General features: G+C 42.3%; 1 protein-coding gene across 3 annotated transcripts in view; it reads right to left on the bottom strand.

Moving 5' to 3' along the window:
- Window positions 1-21,290, bottom strand: part of ERBB4 (erb-b2 receptor tyrosine kinase 4) — a 548,792-nt gene that overhangs the window by 76,662 nt on the left and 450,840 nt on the right. For all 3 annotated transcript variants that reach the window (XM_088167659.1, XM_088167658.1, XM_088167657.1), the window contains one exon: window positions 9,774-9,959. In XM_088167659.1, the coding sequence (XP_088023785.1) occupies window positions 9,774-9,959 (186 nt within the window). The remainder of the gene's footprint in view (window positions 1-9,773; window positions 9,960-21,290) is intronic.

Here is a 21,290-nt window from a genome sequence, read left to right as displayed (position 1 = left end):
GCACACAGAAAGGGCCAAAAGCCTGTTCACTTCACAGATCATTTATTTATTGTAATTTTCTGCAAATTAACCCCAAAATGAGTGTGTGTCATGCAATTCCTGGCTGACCACCACGTAGCTCTGCCATGGTCCTTGAGGAAGCACAGTTCTAAAAACCCAAGCAGCTTCACAATTTTCTATGGACAAAATAAAATGCCACAAATTAAATCTATGCTTATCCCACTTGGGAGGCAAAGCAAAAAAGCCCACAACATAGTCCCAATATAGAGCTGTCAAAACAAAGTTTTCCTATTATTTCTATGATTAAACTTCCTTTCTTTCTGACATTCATGGTTTTAAAATGAGATGTAAAAAGGCTTATTATTAGTCTTAGTCTTATATTTCAAGATACACAGAACTGTATAGAGCATAGCACCATTATTAAGATTTTAGTCTCAGAAAGACAGAACAGTGTATGGGAAAGAAAGTCAAGTAAGAGCAAAATTGGAAAGATTACAGAGAAGGAGGTAACAAGCTGTACTTGTACCAAGCAGAGTAGAAAAGAATTCATAACTAATGGGAGGGATGCAACAATGGTGACAGACAAAATGAGACATTATCCTGTGAATACTGGTAATCCAAAAAGATGTGTAGGTCTGAATATCTCACCAGAAACAATGAGAGTTGGAAGGCAAGACAGATAGGGAAAGACTGGGAAAACATAGAATAAATTCCCTCTTTGCTAAAATATTGTCCAGGTGGGAGAGCTCTGATCTATAATGAAGTGTTTTAAAATGTAGTCAAAACCAGAAACACTGTTATTTTATCTTTTCTCTGAACTGCCCGTTTTGCAGAGTGTTTAGAGTCATTAGTCTCCAACACAAACTAGAACCCTTATGTTTAAATGTAATAAAGTCTTCATTAAATAATTCCATTATGTGTTTTTTCCACCGACTGTACACATACTTATGAATTAGTGATAGCCAGCCCTAGGCAAAGGCAAGGGGGAATGAGGGATGAAGTGAAAGCTTCATTTTCTTTCTTAGGGTGAAGCCTGTTGAACACACAAGATTGATTCTGATGTGTTTACTCACAAGAAGAGCATCATCATTGCATGAATAGCCTGGCTGATTTCAGTGAAAACTGAGTGATGCATTATTCAGATCAGCTAACAGAATGAGAACCTGATTTAATTAGAATTAAGAAGGAGTAAGGTGAGAAAGTAAGAAACAAAAAAAACAAGAAACAATCCAAAGTGTAAACCACAGCTTGATCTGTATCTCCTGAAGCTCCAAACTCCAGCCCTGGGCAGTCTCTGAGCCAAGTGTGGGTACACATTCTTTCATTGTTTATTCTTGTCCTGTCACCACTCAGCTTTAAAACAGGGAACTAAAAGCAACTGTGTCATCACATCGTGCCCCTTGAAAGCAAACAACTGGGCCATTCAGTCCACACTTGCCTCATAAACTTTGTGAGCTCCATCTTAAAAGCCATTAATTACCTTGCATTATTTTTACTAGGTTTGAGCACCACTTACAGTGGCTAATAACCTTCTTCTAATTTCCACTCTAAATTTATTCATAGCCAGTTAAGACTCATTCATTCTCATGCCACTGCTGTTTTTTTACCTTACACACTTGTTTTCCTCTTGGGTATTTAACCATGCTAAATTTATAGCTAACACTCAGCATACAAAACTGCATTTAGCTCGACTAAATACACCCAAACTCTCTTGTGATGAACCTCACATAACCCCAAACCACTGCACCTTTGACAATTTGACTTCCTTTTTTTGGGGTGTAAGTGGATGCTTTGCACTGGTATTTAGAGGACACAAAGCCAGAGCTTTACATAGTGATGACAACACACCTTGTCTACATCAAAAGTGAGGTGTCTGGTGTATTTTAGACTTATACTTACCTCTATGTGAGACTACAAAGTTTGTATTTAAGTCCAAAAATGTAAAAAAAAACCAAAAAAACCAAAAAAAACCCCCAAAACCAAAACAAAGTCATTGCAGAGTCACCTCCTGTTCAGAAATACCAAATTCTCTGTTTGTCTTAGGTATATAAATAGCATTTATGCCTTGTGGAAAGAAAAAGTTGTTCAAAGGCTAGGAAATGAACCCTAAACTGTGGAAAATAAGGTTGTTTTCTCTAAAACTGACCTGGTTTATTCATATGAAACAACCTGACAAAATACCATTTGGGGAAAAAAGGCTCAAAAATACTTCTGAAAGACAGCTGCGTTTTTTTTTTTTCTTTCAGAACGATTTTAAGCATTAATTTTAAAAAAAGGTCATACAAATCCAAAGAATTTTCAAAGATCTTGAAAAAAGATCTTCATTTGGAAAACTCTGAACTGCTCAGAACTGTTTCAGTTCAGGGTAACACATTTTTTTAATGCTTGCTATTTTCAATGGGACACATAACCCAGTTTTATTTCCCCTCCAATCAGAAGATATTAATGTGCTGCAGGAGTGTGGAATAAGATCCCCTCTGTTAATGCAGACAGTAAATAAAAACAGAAACAGTAAGGATTTTATTCTGGCCCATGGACTATATATATAAAATGATACAAATTATTATACAATAATACCTATTGTATACCATAACACATATAGTATATAATAATTATATGTCTAATAATTTTAATAATAATAATAAAAACAACAACAAAACACACAATGTGTATATATATGTGTATGTGCTCCTTGTCCCTTAGTTTTTTGTAGATATCCAAGCAGCATAAGTTTTGCTATAAAATACAATGCTGAGGGAAAGGTACTCACTAGGGAAAAATGCATTTTAATTTATGGGTATATAGAGAAAATAACCCAGCTTTTGTTTCTGAAGTTCCACAACTTAAAAAATAGTCAAATATATATATTTCTGGAATAATAATAAAAGCTTTGGGCTGAGACATTTTATGCCAAATCATAGTCCTGCAGAATTTTATGGTTGAGTTATAAACCTGAAAAATATGTGCTTATAATGGAAATCCTGACAGACCCTCGTAGGGGCTCCTGTAATATCTTGAATTTGATTTAAGAGTGGTTTTCAATAATGCTTTCCTAAGCCAGTCTGCTGGGGACTGCTAGGGAAAATGTGTCCCATGTCCCCAAATGCAGCTCAGTGTGCTTGATGAGCACGCTGGGGCATCAAGGCAAAGCCTCCAGAGCTTCTGTAGCCTGGGGCTGTCAGGTCTCCAATATCAGAAACCCCATAAATGTCAGGGCTAAGTGCCCCTTTCATTTAACAAAACAATAAATTGTCTGTCTCTGTGCAATAAACTGCTCATTTCTGTGCCTCCACAAGGGCTGCTGCAATTTGTAAATGACTGGAATTCTGCTTTGTTTTTCTTTTCCCCTAACAATCATGAACCACACTTGTGGATTTTTAGAGAGAAGGGAAGAGGCAACCTAGATAATCCACAGTCAGATTAAGACTGGAGAAATTAGGATTATAACCTGCTATAAACCCATCCCCCACTATAAAACCTTCAAAACCTTTATTATTTGCAATTATGAGAGAAATGAAGGAATTGAGTCCTTCCCAAACTCTGGAGTGAGACAGGACAGCACAGGAACTCTGATGGGTGCAGACACGATGCTCCTGTGCTCCTTCAGAGCATGGGGCAGGTACCACTGAAAGAGAGCCAGGGAATGAGAGTGAAGGAGAAATGGTGGCACTGGAGAAAAAGCAAGAAACAGGTGCTGGCACAAAGCACTGTGAAAGACAGAAGTAAAGAAAGTAAAAGAAAACTACAGCAAAAAAAAAAAAAAAAACCAAACTGGGAATTTAGTGAATGGACAGTCCATCTGAGATGAAAAGAGAAAGGGAAATGAGAAGAACTTAAAGTGGTCAGCAATTAAAGTGATGAATTTTCTCGTGTTTGCCTTCATTTTAATCCTCTCCACAGGAAACCTCTGTGGACTCCTGGGTTTGGTAGAAAAGTTACTAAACCAGTTCAGTACTCCAGAAGAGATGATAAGTGAACAAAGGGGAAGAAAACTGCATGGAATTCTCTATAAATAGGTACACAGTGATGCAGAAGAGCACGCCTTGCATGGGAAAAAAAAAATGTATATCTGAGAGTATCAAAAGAAACTTCCTCATCATCTCACATAAACCCAAGACAGCTCAGTTCATCACAGCAAGGAAGAAATCTGAACCCTTCCACCACTTAGAAATTAAAAGCTGAGATGAAGAACTCTACAAGATCCACTGCAAGGGCTTCTCCAGTTTCTATGAACTTTGGGAGCCACCCAGCAGGGTACCAAAAAGTCCCTGGGTGTGGGCAAGGTTGGGTAATGCCTTTCTGAGCCTTGATGGCATAATGTTTTCTCAGAGTGAGAGCTCTCCAACAACACCAGAAAAGGATCCTTCCTTTCCGTCTGTGAATATCCAAGCTTTCCAGCTAAGTGAGAAAAATAGTCATGAGGAATAGGAATAGAAAAAGGAAGTTGTAGAGGGACTCAAGAGAGGAAAATGACACTCTTCCCCATGTATTTTGATTTTGCTCCTCTAAAAAAGTAAAGCCTTGTTTCAATCTGGTTTTAATTTCATAGCCCTTGGTTTAGACCCTCCTCTTCTGCACACTGCACTTCCTCATGGAGCAGCCCCATTAGCAAGCTGCAGTTATGCTCATGGACCTGCTTGCAGTGACAATTATCACAGCCCTTGACCCTGGCCAGTGTCAGCACCTCAGGAGGGGCTGGGAGGGCACTGTGATTGCACAATTAGCCTTGTCATGGCAAGGAGCTCTGCAAACACACACGTCTTGAAGCTTAAAATGTGGACAGCTGATAGATGACTGCCATTAAGCTGCTTTGCTCACTCCAGGATGGAATAGTCACTGAGCTGTAGGGTAGGCTTCTTTGATGGAAAAAAACGACCTTGAACCACAGCCACTGTCCTCCACCTCTTCCCAAACTGTCCAGTTCCTAGCCCTGATTCCTCTCGTTTCTCATAGCTTCTCTCCCATCCCATCTGCAGCAGAGTAACTAAAGCTGTCTCTAACAAGTGGATCCTAATCCATCAAGTCCTGAGAGACTCCTCAACTCACAGTGCAACCTCACACGTGGCATGCTTCTGGATCAGCTTCTCAGCTGCCAAAATCAACATCAATCCTTTGAACTTCCCACAGCCCGTGAGTTTACACTCAGCTGAGAAGTTCATTAACAAATGCATCACCCAAAAAAGCCTGGCATGGAGAGAGGCCCCCCAGGACAAGCCCTCCTTGGCCCAGAGAGCTGCAGGAGGGCACAGAGCCCTGGGACCCACACCAGCTACACAGCACAGGGAATGGGGCTGCAGAAAGAAAGCAGCAAGGAGGCTTTGCAAGAGCCTTTGGCTTGGTGGCTCCTGGAGGCTTCCAGCTGCAGCTCTGTGCCTCTGGAAGGGAATCCTTAGAGCCAGCAATGACTCCAAGAGTGCTGCAGGAGCACTCAGCAGACTTGAAGATGTGCATCTGCTTCATTAAAATTTGATCCCCAAGTTCCTCTCTCTTTTTCCTGCCTAGAGTGTTTTCAAGCACTGTTTTCCTGCATACCTGGATAACTGATGCTGTGCAGGGCTTTAGTTAAGGTAATTTGAGAATTCTTTTATATTGAAAAGGTATAAAAAGTAATCCTCTGAAGTACTTGATTTTCCTGCCACGACATTCTGTTGTAACCAACTACTTCTGCTTTGCCTCCTTAGTATTCTGAGGGGTTATAAAAGAATGATTGTAGTTCAGAACACAAAAAAAACCCAGGCCTGGCAGCCCCTGGGGGATACAGGGCAGAACAGTACGGGGCCCCAGCTAAGACCCAGGAGAGCTGAGCTCTCCTCCACAGGCTAGGTGATCAAATCTTAGGAATTTTGCTTCCTGACTCTTCCTCTGCCATGACTTCTTTGGGGAAGGAAAAGTTCCTCTGCCCCTAAACACTGCTCAGCAAAATAAGTGCAGATGTAATGCAAACCAATAGCAGCAGAAAGGAACTGTAATTGTAATAGAAAAAAAAAAAAAAAAAAAAGCAAAACGAATCAGTAAAAGAGGAGATGGCACTGCCAAGGTCTGTGTTGAAGTCGGCATGTGTTGTATGCAACGTTACAGAAGCAAAACTGCATTTCTGTAAGCCCCTGAGAGAGACAGAGTTTAGCACAGCACAAAGGCCCACTATCATAATTCCAACACAACTCCAGCTTATTTTCCACTAGAGTAACAGAGAGAGGATACAGCCTCAAACACAGGTCCCTTGGACAACCTCACCCAGTGGCAGAGGGTAACCAACCTTACCTGATTAAAACCCTCCAGACATGCTTTCCCTTCTTGAAGGCATCTCCACGAGAATGTCATCACCCTCACATCCCCAAGCTGTGTGTGTGGGTGTGTTGGGGCAGCCCTTGCTGAGAGAAACTGTACCAAACACACTGAAATATCAATGCACACAAGTCTTCTTTTTCTGTTTGTCTGTGGAATCTTCCTGACTTATGTGTGCCTGTCACACCCTGGCTGAGAAGGATGCCATTCACCTACTGAGAATTCACTTCCAGGTTTGTGCCACCCATACAGAATTTGAGTTTCAATCCACTTCTCAAGCAGCCAACACTATGGGTGTTCATGAAATATTATTCCCTTCTTCCCTGAGGTCACCAAGGCAGACACTCTTGGTCCCACTACAAAGTATCTTGATACTTGAGCACAGCTCACTGCTTTGCTGGACAGCAAACTCCACATCAAATTGCTGTGCTGATCTCAGAGCTAAAAGGTTAAACACTCATTTCCAAGACAGACAGCCCCCACTGAAGTGAGACACCAGGAGAAGCCTTGTGTGTCTGCAAAGCAGAAGGGAAGAGCCCCCTTAGACACAGCTGCTTTCTAACAACCATGCTTAATGCAGAATGCTTGGGGGCTACTCTATTTTTATAGCTTTCATCCATAAAATAAGAAGCTAAAGCTTCTGGAAGGAGAACACAATTACCCTACAATGATGTAACATCAGAATAAATTCAGGCACAATCTGTATAAGCAAGGAGAAAAAGCACCCAAGCTTTTTCCAATTGGCAGTAGATAATACTTTATAACTGCCCTGTCATCAACCTTCAGAAGTTATCTCCAGAGCCATATGTGGCTTGGCAACCAGGCACACTGGCTAACTAGTTTTGCATCTAGCTGTACAGAAGTAGAGACATAAGGAAATGAACAGCCTGGCAGAACAAATGAACTCTGAAGCAATGACTTCCATAAATAAGTGCCTGCACACTGGCAGATGGAGAAAAGCACAGTTAGGGAGGGATTGTGTTGCAGCAGCAACTCGATTTTAAACAATTTGTAAAAATCAGCCTGAACTTCAGATTTGAGGCATTTCCAGTGGATTCAGTCGTATTCTTGTTGGGGAAATTCCTCTCCATAAAATCAGGGAAGGTGAAGGTAGAAAAATGCATCTAGCAAAAGATATCAGGAGCTGCTTCAGGGAGCAGAGAACAGCACTGAGAAGTCACTGATGATTTTTGCCTCTTACTACTCTGCTAATCTTGCTTTTGGTACCGTTCAGAAAGACACAACCTGTCATTCCTCACAGCCTAAAAAAGCAACACGTGGAGACACACTCCCAGGCCAGATGGCAGCACCTGAAACAAGGGCACAGTGGATACAGGAATGTGGAATACACACATGCACCTCTCCTGCAGTGAATGAGAATTTGTGCCTGTTGCTGCCTTCTGCACTCATTCCTCTGGGGATCAGTCTATACCTTTCCTGTTTGCAGGCAGCAGACTGATTCCTAGTCACTGTTAAATGTGACAGATTAATGGAAAATGAGTATTACTTTTATTCCACTTTTTGGGTTAAGGGGATTCCTTGTATGGTGATCTCAAAGATTTTTCTTCTTGCTATATCTGAAACAACTTTTTGTGCACACCTTCTAACCCCAGTTGACATGTTTATTGTGATATGGAAGAAGAGAAATTAAATTAAATTTCAATAAACAAGCCAAACTTCACTAAACTCTCTCAATAATAGAAACTCCTTTTCTCTTCCTGACACTGTATCAGTTGACATTACCTGTATGATCTCACTTCTTGGCACTGCTTGGTTACCACCTCAGATCTCACATGTCTGTGATACCCCATCTTCTCCTCCCACATCACAGGGGTGACCAAGAAAAGCAGCAGGCACCAATTTCCCAGGGGATGTCCCTAAATCCAAACCCTGCACTAAAGCTGAAGCCATTTACAGTGGCAATCAGTTCAGACAGAAGCTGTTTCACTTTGGTAAGAACCTCCATGGAAAAGCCATGACCTGCCTTCCCCAGGCCCTCCCCAGGGATCTGCCAGCTCTGTAAGCCATGGATCAGGCTGGCTGCTCCACTACAAGGTGCACAGCAAAGCCAGCACAGCCACTGCTCCAAGGAGCCAAGGGCCACAAGCACACACCTAAATTATGGAGGGCTCCCCCTGCACGGATGCCACTGTGTAAATGTTTTGCATCAAATCATAACAGCCACTATCAATCAGAAGAGTGGAGAACAGATGGGGAGGAGGCTGTGTTGATAGAAAGGACTCAAAGAGGAACGTGGATTTTCTCTCCCACTTTCCCTGGTCTGGTATCAGCCCTAAATGAACCTTTGCACATCTCCATACAGGCAATTCCCAGTGTGTTCCAGTACTCCCTGGAAACTCTGGTTGCTTTACCCCCACAGCACAGGATATGTGAACACATCTACAAAATGCTGCAATGTCAGATTCTTCTCCTGCTCCTCTGGAAGAACAACACAGGGCTATCTGAATTTCTACGTTTTCTTACTTTTGTAAGAACTCTTTTTTTGTGTTTAAGTTTTTAAAAGAGACAAATGTTTACTTAATATTGGGTCCAGCAAAACAATTGCTGAATTTCCAGGTTTCTCTTCAGTGTGAAAAGATTACCATTGCAACTTTAATTAAGATTTTGTAATAGATGTAGGAAATTCACTTAAGGCTGCAGATTTAATGTAAGATAGTACTCTGTGGGCACGTGCTTATAACAAGCATTTTCTCCAAAATAATCTAAAACTTTAAACAACTTCCAAATAACTCAATGCAAAAGGCAGGCTCCAAATTGCTACTTGCAGTAACATCATTGTAAACAATCCTAGCTGTTCAAAAGCCTCTTTAAAATGGGTAAGTTATGGCATTTTACACTGCAAAATCCTGTTATTTTTTGCCAATAATTTTCTTAGTACTGAGTACTTGTTCTTAGTACAACACTGAACACCTAAACATACCTAAAACCAGCTGTAAAATATTGTGCCAAGGATAGTTTGTGACCCAAACATAGCAGGAGGAGCCACCTGAGGAGTGACATGTTTATGAAGTGACATGCTTATCTTCCTGGCAGTGTGAGGGTAATTGATAACATATCTGGCAATGTAGACCCAGAAGGGCTGAAAATCAGTATATATATATTATAATGAATATATATATAATACAGTGAGCAACAGAAGAGGCTGAAAACTCACCCTGTGTCCAGCCCCAGATTTCACACGGGGGCTTCTTCCCTCACCCCAAAAAACAACCCCCACCCCTCATTAACACTGAGTTGGAAAGACAGTCCAGAAAAACACTTTGGTTCACATATTGAGAAGTCATCTATAAAAAAAAGTCATCTATGTAAAGCAGCCAAAATAGTGTGCATTCCAAGAATTACCCAACCTTCTTGGAAACAAAAACTGGCCTGAAAAAAAACCCCAACACAAACAAAAAAGTCATGCTTTAAAGTTAGTTATGAAAACGATAAGAAATGATTAAAATACCCCAACACGAACCACATACCTTAGCTATTTGGACACACCAGTTCAGCAGGAGCTGGGAGCCAATATTATCCTTATGTTCATGGACATAATCCAGGAGGCAGCCATGAGGCATCAGCTGAGTGACCAGCTGGATGGTGGGGCTCAAGCAGACGCCCAGGAGTCTCACCAGGTGTGGGTGGTCCATGCTGGCCATGATGAGAGCTTCCTGCAACAACAAAAGTCACCCCAACATTACCCCAGCGTGCACAGAAGTGACTGAAGGGGATCAGTGTCCCCTGAGCACCATGAATTCCTGTCTAGCCAGTGCTAGGCATTCCTAGGGAACATGCAGTCTGACATAATGCCATTGATGTTCTGAGTCCCAAAAAAACCAGAGTCTGCACTAATCTAAAATTCTGCACTGCCCCACATCCCCTGTCCCATTGCAGCCACAGAAACAAAGATGTAGGTGTGACACACTTCACTTAAAGTCTCCTTGGTCTTGTTTTGATGCCTTTTTGGGACTACCTAAAAACAGAGGCCAGACAAAATTTAGGGTAAAAATAGTGGTTATATTTACTGAAGGGCCTTCAGGTACATTTAGGGCAGATGAATCCCACCTAGGGGCTACACCCAAAGAATGGATGACGGGTCACAGCTTTTCACCCTTTGTTGAGTTTGGTCCATTTGAATACTGGGACTTAGCCTTCCAATTACAGCCCCAGGTAATGAAGTTTTTTTACCCCAAGTTTGCTTTCTAAATCTGAGCCACTCAGCTCAGCATCTGATTCTTCCATGACCTCTCCCAACAGATCTTGGATGAGTTCATTTTGGTTTTTCCACACTTTAGCTTTTCTCACGGAAAAGGCTTTATTTCCCTTGAACAGACCATAAGAAGTTTTCAGGTACCATGCCAGGTTTCAGGTCCAGGACCAAGGACCAGAAGGTTTAATCTTGGCTATCCTATTTGATCCTAAAGTTCACACCCCTGACCAGTAGCACAGGAGTTCCTTAATAAAACCCTACATAACTGTTCCCAGAGGTAATGCTGCCAGCACAAGCATTCAAATGCAGCAAGGAGAAAGCTCTTCCCTCTCATTCACTGAGTCCTCCATTTAAGACCACTTCATCATGGCAATGGAACAATGAAAAGTGAGATGAAATTGTGGTTTTGTAAGGCTATTTTGGCTGTGTTCTTTTTTTTTTTCCTCAAAAAATTCCCCAATATGACATCTGACAACTTACAGAATAATAGCTGTAATGGTGCCAAAAAAAGAAAGAAAGGAAAAGAAAGGATGAGACAAATTTGCTACTAGAAGAACATAGAAGTTTGGGGGTTTTTTCCCTTCCCTATATTAAGGCAAAAGAAAACAAAAAAGGTTCTGGCAAGTAGGCTGAGTTTGTATTAAAGGAAATTGCTCATCACAGTACAAAGAATATTTGAAACCAAATTGCAGATATTTGCATAATAGTTCTTTTACTTTCTTTACCCCTATTTTTTTTTTCATTAAAACAAAAAGATGAACAAGACACTAATTGTAGGGTTTTTTCCCTCCCAATAAGAAAAGAGCAGATGGTCCTCACTGGGGGGGAGTGACTCCTTCCCTTTTCTTCCTCAATGTATGTGAAGAAATAAATAAATGAATAAATAGGGGCTATTTGATGGGATAATTAATGGAGGAGCAGATCTGAGAAAGATTCCTATGCAAAAAATTAGAAAAGGAATCTGAATTTAACCAGTTTTGCTCACATTCAAATTCACATAGTTCCCACTCACTTAAGTATGAGGACTCCTTGAAACAATTTTAGCCTTTCTTCTGCAGTGACTTGAAAATATCCCAAAAGGCCACCAGAATAAATACCTGTAGACAGGTGAATTATTCAGTTTCCAGAGTACAAAATTACTCTGCCTCCTTTTTCCCATTTTTCCATTCATTTTTCTCTTGCAGATGAATACAGGGACAGCACTTGCTGCCCACTCTGCCTTTGAGTAAAGGTAAGAGGTTCCCCATGAGCTTGGAGCTGGAGTACTTTTCTTTATCATCTGGACTGATTAGAACAGAGATATTTTTTTTCTTTTGTCTTCCAAAGGCCCACACAGAAAGCTTTGAAGCTTTAGTCTGTCCATTAGTCTCCAGCTACTTTCCATTGCCAAATCTGTATCCAAAGGAAAACTTCTGTACAATAATAAAAGCAAGCTGTGCTATTTGTCTTACTCTGATGGTACAGGAAAGCATATGCTTTTCCAATAGTTTTGGGCAAGAGTTTCAGAAAAAAAAGTTAAAATGTTTGTTGATAAAATATGGAAAAAAAGTAAAAATGTTTGTTGATAAAATATTATGGACTTCTCGGTAATGAATTAAAACACACACACAGAGCAAGGAAATCTTCATTATAGATCTAAGCCACTGATACTAATTTAGCATGAATCCTGGCTTCACACAGTTATCCTCATTAGTAAAACTATTGTTATTTTTATTGAACTTCCATCTACATAAGAACTAAAATCAGGGCTATGTGTATCCAGCACAGCACAAACACAAAGTAAAAGAGATTGCAATTGTTCTGCTAGAGCCTAATTAGACAAAACAGACAAACAACAACAACACAAACATTATGACTTAGCAGCACTTTAAGAATCTGTTCAACAAATAAAGAATACAAGCCTCCAGTTTCAAACCTGTTTGGACATGAAAGACCCTAGAGCTGTAATCTTTGTGGCACTTTGACACTCAGCAGCCTGGCTCCCAATGGAATTGTCTGAAACATTTTCAGCAGCTAGGGCACCTCAACTCACAAACTCGGCTGGTGGCACTGGCATCTTTCACAAGCAGCCTCTGCAATTTTCTGGACCTTCTGGTAGCTGTGTGTCTGCAGCTCCTGTCTCTACACTCGGTTGGCACAATTACAGGAATGAGTTTGAAATGCTAATTTAATGGAGAGGAAACTGAGGTACCAAAAGGGTCCAAAGTCACGTAGGAAGCCTGGAGCACAAGTGGAAACAGTGCCCCAGATCACTTTGCTTTTCTCCCCTGAAAAAAATCCACGTCCATCATTCCTCCCTTCTGCCCCTTCTCAGTGTAGTTACATTATTGCTCCATTAAGCTCAACTCCTGTGATTTATACACACAAGCCTGTATTAAACAGTAACATTAAACAATGACAGAAATGTTATTTTAATGGTTCACACTTATCTGTGTGACTGCTGTGTGCACAGACAGCAGCCCAAAGAAGGTTGAGTTTGCAGGTCCCAGTGAGCAATCACTGGTTTCTGTCTGCAGAAATTCTAGACAGAGGTTTCTATTACTGGTTTCTGTCAGCAGAGCTATGTCAAAAGGGGTCTGAGGAGGTGCAATTGCAATTTGGAAATCTCATCTAAAATTGTTTCCTGATCTATCTATACTGTGCAGTCATGTTTGACGTATCTTTAATTTGGCTGCTGTTTCTGAAAAGTAACTCAAAATCCAGCTAAAGCACAATTTTCATTTGAGCCTTCCAGGATGGGTAAAAACCCCCCCAGTTCTTAAGACTGTGAGAAGAGTGCTCTGAGTACACCTACAGCCCATCTTATAAGATGGTATTTAACTTCCCCCTTGCTAACAATTACAGCTGCAAACAGAACATAAATAATATCCAGCATGGTGGCTCCTGAAGAACAGCCTTTGATATTGGTTTTGTTTCTCTGACCATGAGGTTTGTAACCCAGTGGACTCAGCAAGGTGCATGTGCCAGCAGCAGCAAGATAATGCCATACTCTGCCATGCTTAGGTCCATGTTGAAAATTGATTTCCACCCAGAGAGGCCCAGGGGGACAACTCTCTTCAGCTCATGCCCTCATTTGTCAGTACATCCACAGAGCACTGGGGGACACTCACCCACAGGCAGCCACTGTCCCCTCCCAGTGCTCCACACACTCATGCTCCCTGCTCAAGGGAAGTTTCACAGATCTGCTTCCACAATTTGGCAGGCCCAGAGTAAATTTTACTGCTCCTCTTAACCCAGATGAAGACATTCACCTGATAAAGAGTTAAGTAAGCACAAAGTCTGAAAAATCTGATTTCCTAACTTTCTGCTTCTAAATATTCTTGCCATAAAATGCCCTCAAATAAAGCAAAACAAAAGATGCTAGAAAAGAACAACTCAGATGCTTTTCCTAATAATTGTCAAGAAAATAAATGTACTTAAAAGCCGACTTCATCGCTGTGCATTTTTCAGAAAGCACAGCTGAGCTAACAGGAGAGATACTACACTGAATACACTGCTTTTTACGTTAATTTTACAATTCTTCTAGTGGCTGGGACAAACACCTGTCTGGAATGCACGTCTGACCTGCTGCAGGGCAGATGCAATCACAGTCCAGCATTTAACAGATCTCTAAGCCTTTTGTTTGGCTGCTAGATCTCACACATTGTTTAGGTTTTTGAGAAGGCAGCTAAGCCTGCAGGCAGCTTGGCAAGGCATGGTTGTGTCCCCCCAGCCTCACCACAGGTGACTTCACTTGAGCCTTCCCTGTTCAGCTCAGTCCTGCCCTTCTCAGACATGCTATTGTGTATAAAGAAGTCATGTCACATTAATCATTCCTCTCTTCTGTCCCTTCTCAGCGTGGTTATATTATTGCTCCATTAAACTCAGCTCCTGTGATTTACACACCCAAGCCTGGCTTGTGCCAGTATTCCCGAGGAAACAGGTCTGAGAAACACACTGGCCACTCCTAGGTTGTGCACAACATTCTCTCAACTTCTCTCTGGAGAAGCAGGACTCAGAAGCAAATGAACAGAGGCATTTAAAAAATCAATAATCTTTCTATATATCCACATCCATGCTCCAAGCATAAAGGAATAAGGAATAAAGCATAAGGAATGCTTACAGAAGCATCAGAGGTTCAGAGGTTGTTGCATGGAAACACAGCAGTGCATATCCAGGTCCAGATCCTGTATTCACACTCACCCAGCCAATTGCTTTTTCTACAGGGAAATGCTGAATTTGGCTGGCACAGCAGGAAATAACTAGAAGTTCAAAAGCCCTGTCATTAAGGAGTTTAACGAGCTGTTAGCCAGAGTTTTTGCACTAACCACCATCTCCTTGAAACTCCCCGCATGCCTGTTTTGCTTCAGGAAGCCTCATCAAGGAGCCTCTCTGTGTAACCAAACAGAGAAGGTCACACTCTCAGTCTTGTTTGCATGGATTTCCTCAGAGCCAGAACAAACTCCTAAGATTAAGGAGGCTACAGGTTTTGAAGGGGAGGTTTTGGACTTCAAATCTTTTGGATATAAAAGATTTGAGCTTTTTTGACTTCAGTGTTCAATGAGGACCTTAAACAGAGGTTCAGATAATCAGTGGAGTCAGTGCACACTTAGACTGGAGTTCAACTGTGCTGCACCATTAAATGGTGACACTAACTTAGCAGCTCAGAAAGATCTGGAAATCCATCTGTCAGGTGTGCCACTACTCTAGGATTAAAACTAAGAATAAAATTTCACTTCAGGGACCACACCCTATGGTCTGTTCATGCACAAATGTGATGGAAACAGCATCAGACAAGTGCCACTCACTTGACTTTTATACAGCCGGTGCCACCAGGAGAAGGTGGCCCCAGGTCAGTGTCCTGCAGCCTGGTGTGGAGCCAGGCATGGCACAACACTGCCCACGATCAGAGCTGGTCTGTGGCTGCTCTCTCACTGCTGAGAGCCTTTTCTGGAGGTGTGATGTGTCTTTAAATGTGCTGCATCTCTCAGAGCAGGCAAACCCTCTGAGACTGCCCTGCCTGTCACAGCACTTGCTCAGCACAGTGTGCCAGTCTGACTGACTCCTCACAGGCACTGCCTGTGTTCTTGACACTGAATTCAAAAGCCAGCCATTGCCCCATGTGATTCAAATGCATTAGAGAGATGCCCCACTTTCCTCCAAACACTCAAAACTAGCACAAATCAGGGATATGAAAACTCTCCCTCTTGAAGGTCAGACTTGCAGACTGCTGGGTTAAACCTTCCTGCCCACCTCACAGAAACAGCAGGTCCTAGTCATGCAGGAATAGACTCCTTCATGCACTTACAGAAGCAATTCTGGCTCACTGTGTATATTTTGGAGCAGCATAAAATAAATTATGAAGAAAAGCAGTAGTGTGATCCATATCCTGCAAACACTGAAGGAATGGACCACTGTGCTGACACCAACGGGGCTCAGGTGCTGAGAATTAATGCTGAAATGCTTGAACGTGTAGGAGATATATTTTGTGGAATCCCACACCACATGCTTGTTCCTTCTCCCTGCTTTGTGCCAATTAAGTCTCCCAATTCATCAGAGCCTGAGTTAGCAGAGGAGGAACTTCAGTTCTAAAGCAACAGGCACAACAAAACAAGTGTAGATTTTCCATCAAATATCTGATCAGGGACAGCTCCCACCAGCATTTCTGTGAATCTTGCCCTGAAAAAATGATCCTTTGATGAGAAACAAAATCAAGCCCATTTTCATTTCACTTTTATGCATAATAGCCAAGGACCTCAGCAACCAAAATTATTCCCATTGAAAGTTTTCAGCACAAGTTAACAGTGGACTTCATTCTGGGGATTCCCCCCTTGGAGATCAGGTGGTTTAACAGTAAAAATATCTTGTCATTGTGACAAATGTTTTATTTACAGCCTGTGACACGCATCATTATTTCAGAACAGTCTGTCCAAAGTGATTTGTTTCTTACCATTTTGATGCAACCAGCAAAAATATTTTAAGTTGTAACCATGCAGTCTAACAAAGCCATTATTTCAGTGATGCTCAAACAGGAGGGTAAATAGACATTACCACTGACCAGCTTCTATGCATTGTCAGCCTTGGCTGCACATACCTTTCCAAAGGAGGGAGTTATTGCTTAGATTTTGGATTTAGGATGAGTGACAGCAAGGTCTCTAGAATGGGAAAAAGAAATCTATGAAGTTTAACTCCTTTCTGAAGAGTCTTCAGGCATTGCTTTGATATTTTCTGGTATCGCTGAAAAGCTTGACTTTATAATCACACACTCACATCAATTTAAAGGGATAGCATCAGATTAACACCTAATTTCATCAAGTGTATAATCAACAGTGGGAATTGTTTTAATCAAAGATACATTTTGCCTGGTATTTAATTTCTCACAACGGAGAATTCAAATCAAACTCATCTCCCTCTTTCCCTCATCTGTATTCAGCTGCACAAGAACCTCACACTCAGGACCCGGATACTGCAAAGGGATGCTATTTGAACATGAAAAGTTTCATTGGACTGTTTGGCTCACTGCTAGATTTTTATTCTCCTGACTAAGCTGGCATCAGTGAGCCATGAAGTCCTCAAAAAGCTGCCTCATGCTCCCTGTGTCACATGGACATTGCTCTGCCTCACACCTTTTCTTCCCTACTTTCTTCTACCAGCCTGCTGACCTACTCCTCTCCTGAAGATAAGATTAAAACCTCTTTAAAAAGATTCTTTAAAGAGGCCATGGCCCTCAAAGGGTAAAGGGGAGGGTGGGGACAGCAGGGGAGGGGCTGCCCACACCTCATGCAGGTGTGGGTGTGGTTGGGGTTGCTAACACCTGGTCAGCTCTAAAGTATTTATGTTCATTGGCACTAAATTCAGCTAAATTCCCCCCAGGATTTCTGCAAGATTTGGGCACCCTACTGTCAGAGTAATACATCCAGACATATGTAACATTATAATAATAATGACTCTTTTTTCATGTTGATAAAATGTTGACATCTGCAATAAGCCCCAGAACAAACAGATCAGATCTTTAATGCATGGCCATGCTCAGGTCCTGGCATCTGTCAGGGCAAAACAAACAACTCCCAAACCAAACATGTTTCAATGAGTGCCTGCCTGCTACCAACACAAACACCTAAATCAAATCCATAAATACAACTGGATTTCATAGTTTCTATTTCTGCCTGTGTGGATGTTCTTGAAAAGGAAAAATCTCTCTGAATGACAGAAGCCAAGCAGAATGTTGTAGACAAACACCATTCAAACTTGAAGTACTGCAGGAGGGAATGCCTACTTTATAAGTGATCTAGTTTGAAGACGCTACAAAGAGGGTGAAATAATAATTTATGCCATGCTTTCATCCTCTTGTGAATTACCACAATCTCAAGATAATTAATTATGCTCATAAGACGGCCTGTTATCACAGATCCTGCATTTCCAAAGGAACTATCCAGCTACTAGGACTCTACAAATCAAAACCCAAACATATTTTCCTAGCATTTCCGACAACAATCTTTGACAAGGCTAACTGGGGTGAATCTGCTTTTCAACAGCTTTGCAGCTGTCTGGGGGGAAAAAAAAAGTGAAAAAGGCTCTTTCTAAGTGATACTGCCAGGGAAACTTCAGGCACAGGAAGAAATAGTGGTGTCCCCCAGGGATCAGTGCTGGGACCAGTCCTGTTCAATGTTTTTATTGATGTCATGGATGAGGGTATGGAGTCTTTCATTAGTGAAGTTACAGACAACACTAAGCTGGGAGCATGTGTTGATCTGCTGGAAGGTAGGAGGGCTCTGCAGAGAGACCTGGAATGGTTGGATGGATGGGCAGAGTCCAATAAAATGAAGTTTAATGAATCCAAGTGCTGGGTCCTGCATTTTGGCCTCCATAACCCCCTGATGTGTTACAGGCTGGGGATGGTGTGGCTGGACAGTGCCCAGGCAGGAAGGGACCTGGGGGTGCTGGTCACCAGCCGACTGCACATGAGCCAGCAGTGTGCCCTGGTGGCCAAGAAGGCCAATGGGCCCTGGCCTGGATCAGGAATGGTGTGGCCAGCAGGAGCAGGAGGGTCATTCTTCCCCTGTGCTCAGCACTGCTGAGGCCACACCTTGAGTGCTGTGTCCAGTTCTGTCCCCTCTGTTTAGGAAGGACCTTGAGACACTTGAGCATGGCCAGAGGAGGCAACAAGGCTGGGGAGGGGCTTGGAACACAAAGCCTGTGAGGAATGACTGAGGGAGCTGGGGTTGTTTAGCCTGGAGAAAAGGAGACTCAGGGGTGACCTTGTCCCTCTCTACAACTCCCTGAAAGGTGGCTGTGGCCAGGTGGGGTTGGTCTCTTCTCCAAGCAGCAACTGACAGAACCAGAGGACACAGTCTCAAGCTGTGCCAAGGGAAGTTTAGCCTGGACATCAGGAAAAAATTCTTGACAGAAAGAGTGATTGGGCATTGGAATGGGCTGCCCAGGGAGGCGGTGCAGTCACTGTCCCTGGAGGTGTTTAAAAAAGACTGGACTTGGCACTCAGTGCCATGGTTTAGTTGATAAGGTGGGGTTTGGTCATAGGTTGGACTTGATGATCTCAAAGGTCTTTTCCAACCCAGCTCATTCTGTGATTCTGTGAGCTATTAGGAAACCTGGAAGCTCAAGGCACTACCACTATGTCAAAGTTAGTGTTTATCCAGAGCAGCTGTGTGCATGTGCCATGAAAAGCTGACTCTCAGATCTGAAGCAGGGTCCACTGGCAGCCCGATTACGAAGCAGTAACCCCATCCACACTGTGGAGACTTTTGTCTGCCAGCACCTATTCTGCATCCCATGGCCAAGATCAGCAGTGAAGAGACTGATATTTAACAAAAACCAGGAAAATGTACCCATAGCTGTTCAACCATCAGCCTTTCTAACGAACACAATTTCTATTTGACATTACTTTTATAAAGCAGAAGCATGGTTACATGTAATTAATCCATCTATTACTTGTTGCATGCCTTCACATTTTTATTTCTTTAAAACATCTAACACCACCATGGTGTGATCACCTTACTGGGATCAAAGGTGATGCTGCACCTCTGAGAGGCAGCTCAAAACAACATCACTTGTCAGTTCCTGGGTCTTTCACAGTGGACTTCTGTGCCAGTGAAATGCCAAAGCCCCAGAAAGCTGCAGCACATCACTGAGAGGAATATCCCTGCACATAAGTCCAGGGAAGAGAAGAAGCTGGAGGACAGCATTCTGACCCAGGCCCAGCTCTAACCCATGGTAAAGGATGGAAACATATAGCACAATGCCAAGGATGAGCCCTCCATGGTAGTGAGTGCAACAGAAAACTCATGGTGGAAATACAAATCCCATGAGCTCCTGATTAAACCCCCTAAGTAAACTATTGTCTACCACTTATACTCATAGCACCACCTCTCTGCCTCTTTTTTTTTTTTTTTAATATTATCATTCTTTCTGTTCAATTTCTAAACCCTTTTTCAAAAGACCTCTCTCCTACTGCATCCTGATAAAACACTGACAACTCTGGGATCCTGACCTTCACAACGATTACATATACAGGCAAGCAAATAACTCACTTCATATTTCAGTAACCAACCCCAAAAGTACACACCAAGGAGACAAGTATCAACCCTGTTATTGGGGTACCTTATACATTGAAACAGAGTGTAATACAAGATCTCAGTTCAAAATGTTTCCTTTGTACGTACACACTTTACCGCCAGAAGTAATGATTAAATTTGATTAGACTCTTTAATACTTTCAGTTAATCCAAAGCTATATTTCCCTGTGAATAAATGAACACTCCCACCTGATTTTCTTCCCATGCACAGATTTACCCAACGTTATGCAGGGTTTCCACATCATAAAGCACTGCAAACATGAAATAAGGAGTTGTGCAATTGCCATAACAAAAAGCATCTCAATGTACTTCAGACTCATTTAGGAGTAGCTCACAATGTCAGTGCCTCACTAAGGCATGGCATTCTTCCTTAAACCTGTGGCAGAATTCTTGGAAGGATTACTCTAGAGGTGAGGTCCTGGCCCTGCTGAATTCACTGGCCAATTCACAGCTCCCATGGACTTCAAGGCTCAGCCTTCCCCCATCACCAGCAGTAGGCAAACTCACTTTTTTTTCCCCCTCACAGCATTTTCCAGTTAGTTAGAGTGTTTTGCCAGCAGAATTGTTTCCAAGCAGCCTGGCTTGTCTGTCTGTGCTTGTACCTCATCTTTTCTGTGTATGTACTTTCACCACACAGCCACGTGTTCCTGCACATGGAAAATTAACCCCCCCTGCACATATACACACATCTATGGAGGGGAAAATTGAAAAAAAAAATAAAATTGAAAACTGAAGCAAACATTTAAAGAAAAAATATTGCTTAAGATGGAAATAAAACAAATGTAGCCTTGAAACAGTTAATCTTCAGATGGCTAAAAGCAGCTAACCTTCATCAGAGATCAGATTTCCAGCTTCTGCAGAGGCTGAGCACTCTCGGGGCCTGTGCATGGCATGCAGCATTCTCAAGGACAGCTGGATTTCTGGCATTTCTGGACAAGTTGGAAATTGTAATTGCAATCACAGTGAGCTTCTGTGCCTGGGACTGATGGGCAGACAGTTCCCCCTGCTAAGTGTCTCTGCTCACACTCACAGTGTGCACGAGTGGGAAGGAGGGGGGGATGCACAAAAGGAAATCTACAATCACAGGAGCTCTGTCACCCCTTGCCCCCCACCTCCTGCACCCTGACATGATGGAGTGAAAACCTGTCTGAGCTGCAGCTGCAGCACAGAGCCAGGCAGTGCTAACACACCCCTTATGCCAGCTGGAAAGGCGGATGTGTA

This window comes from Sturnus vulgaris, chromosome 7, assembly GCF_052056855.1.
Source record: "Sturnus vulgaris isolate bStuVul1 chromosome 7, bStuVul1.hap1, whole genome shotgun sequence".
Taxonomy (NCBI): Eukaryota; Metazoa; Chordata; class Aves; order Passeriformes; family Sturnidae; genus Sturnus; species Sturnus vulgaris.
Note: the sequence above shows the minus strand (reverse complement) of the source record. Positions and strands in the feature narration are given on the sequence as shown.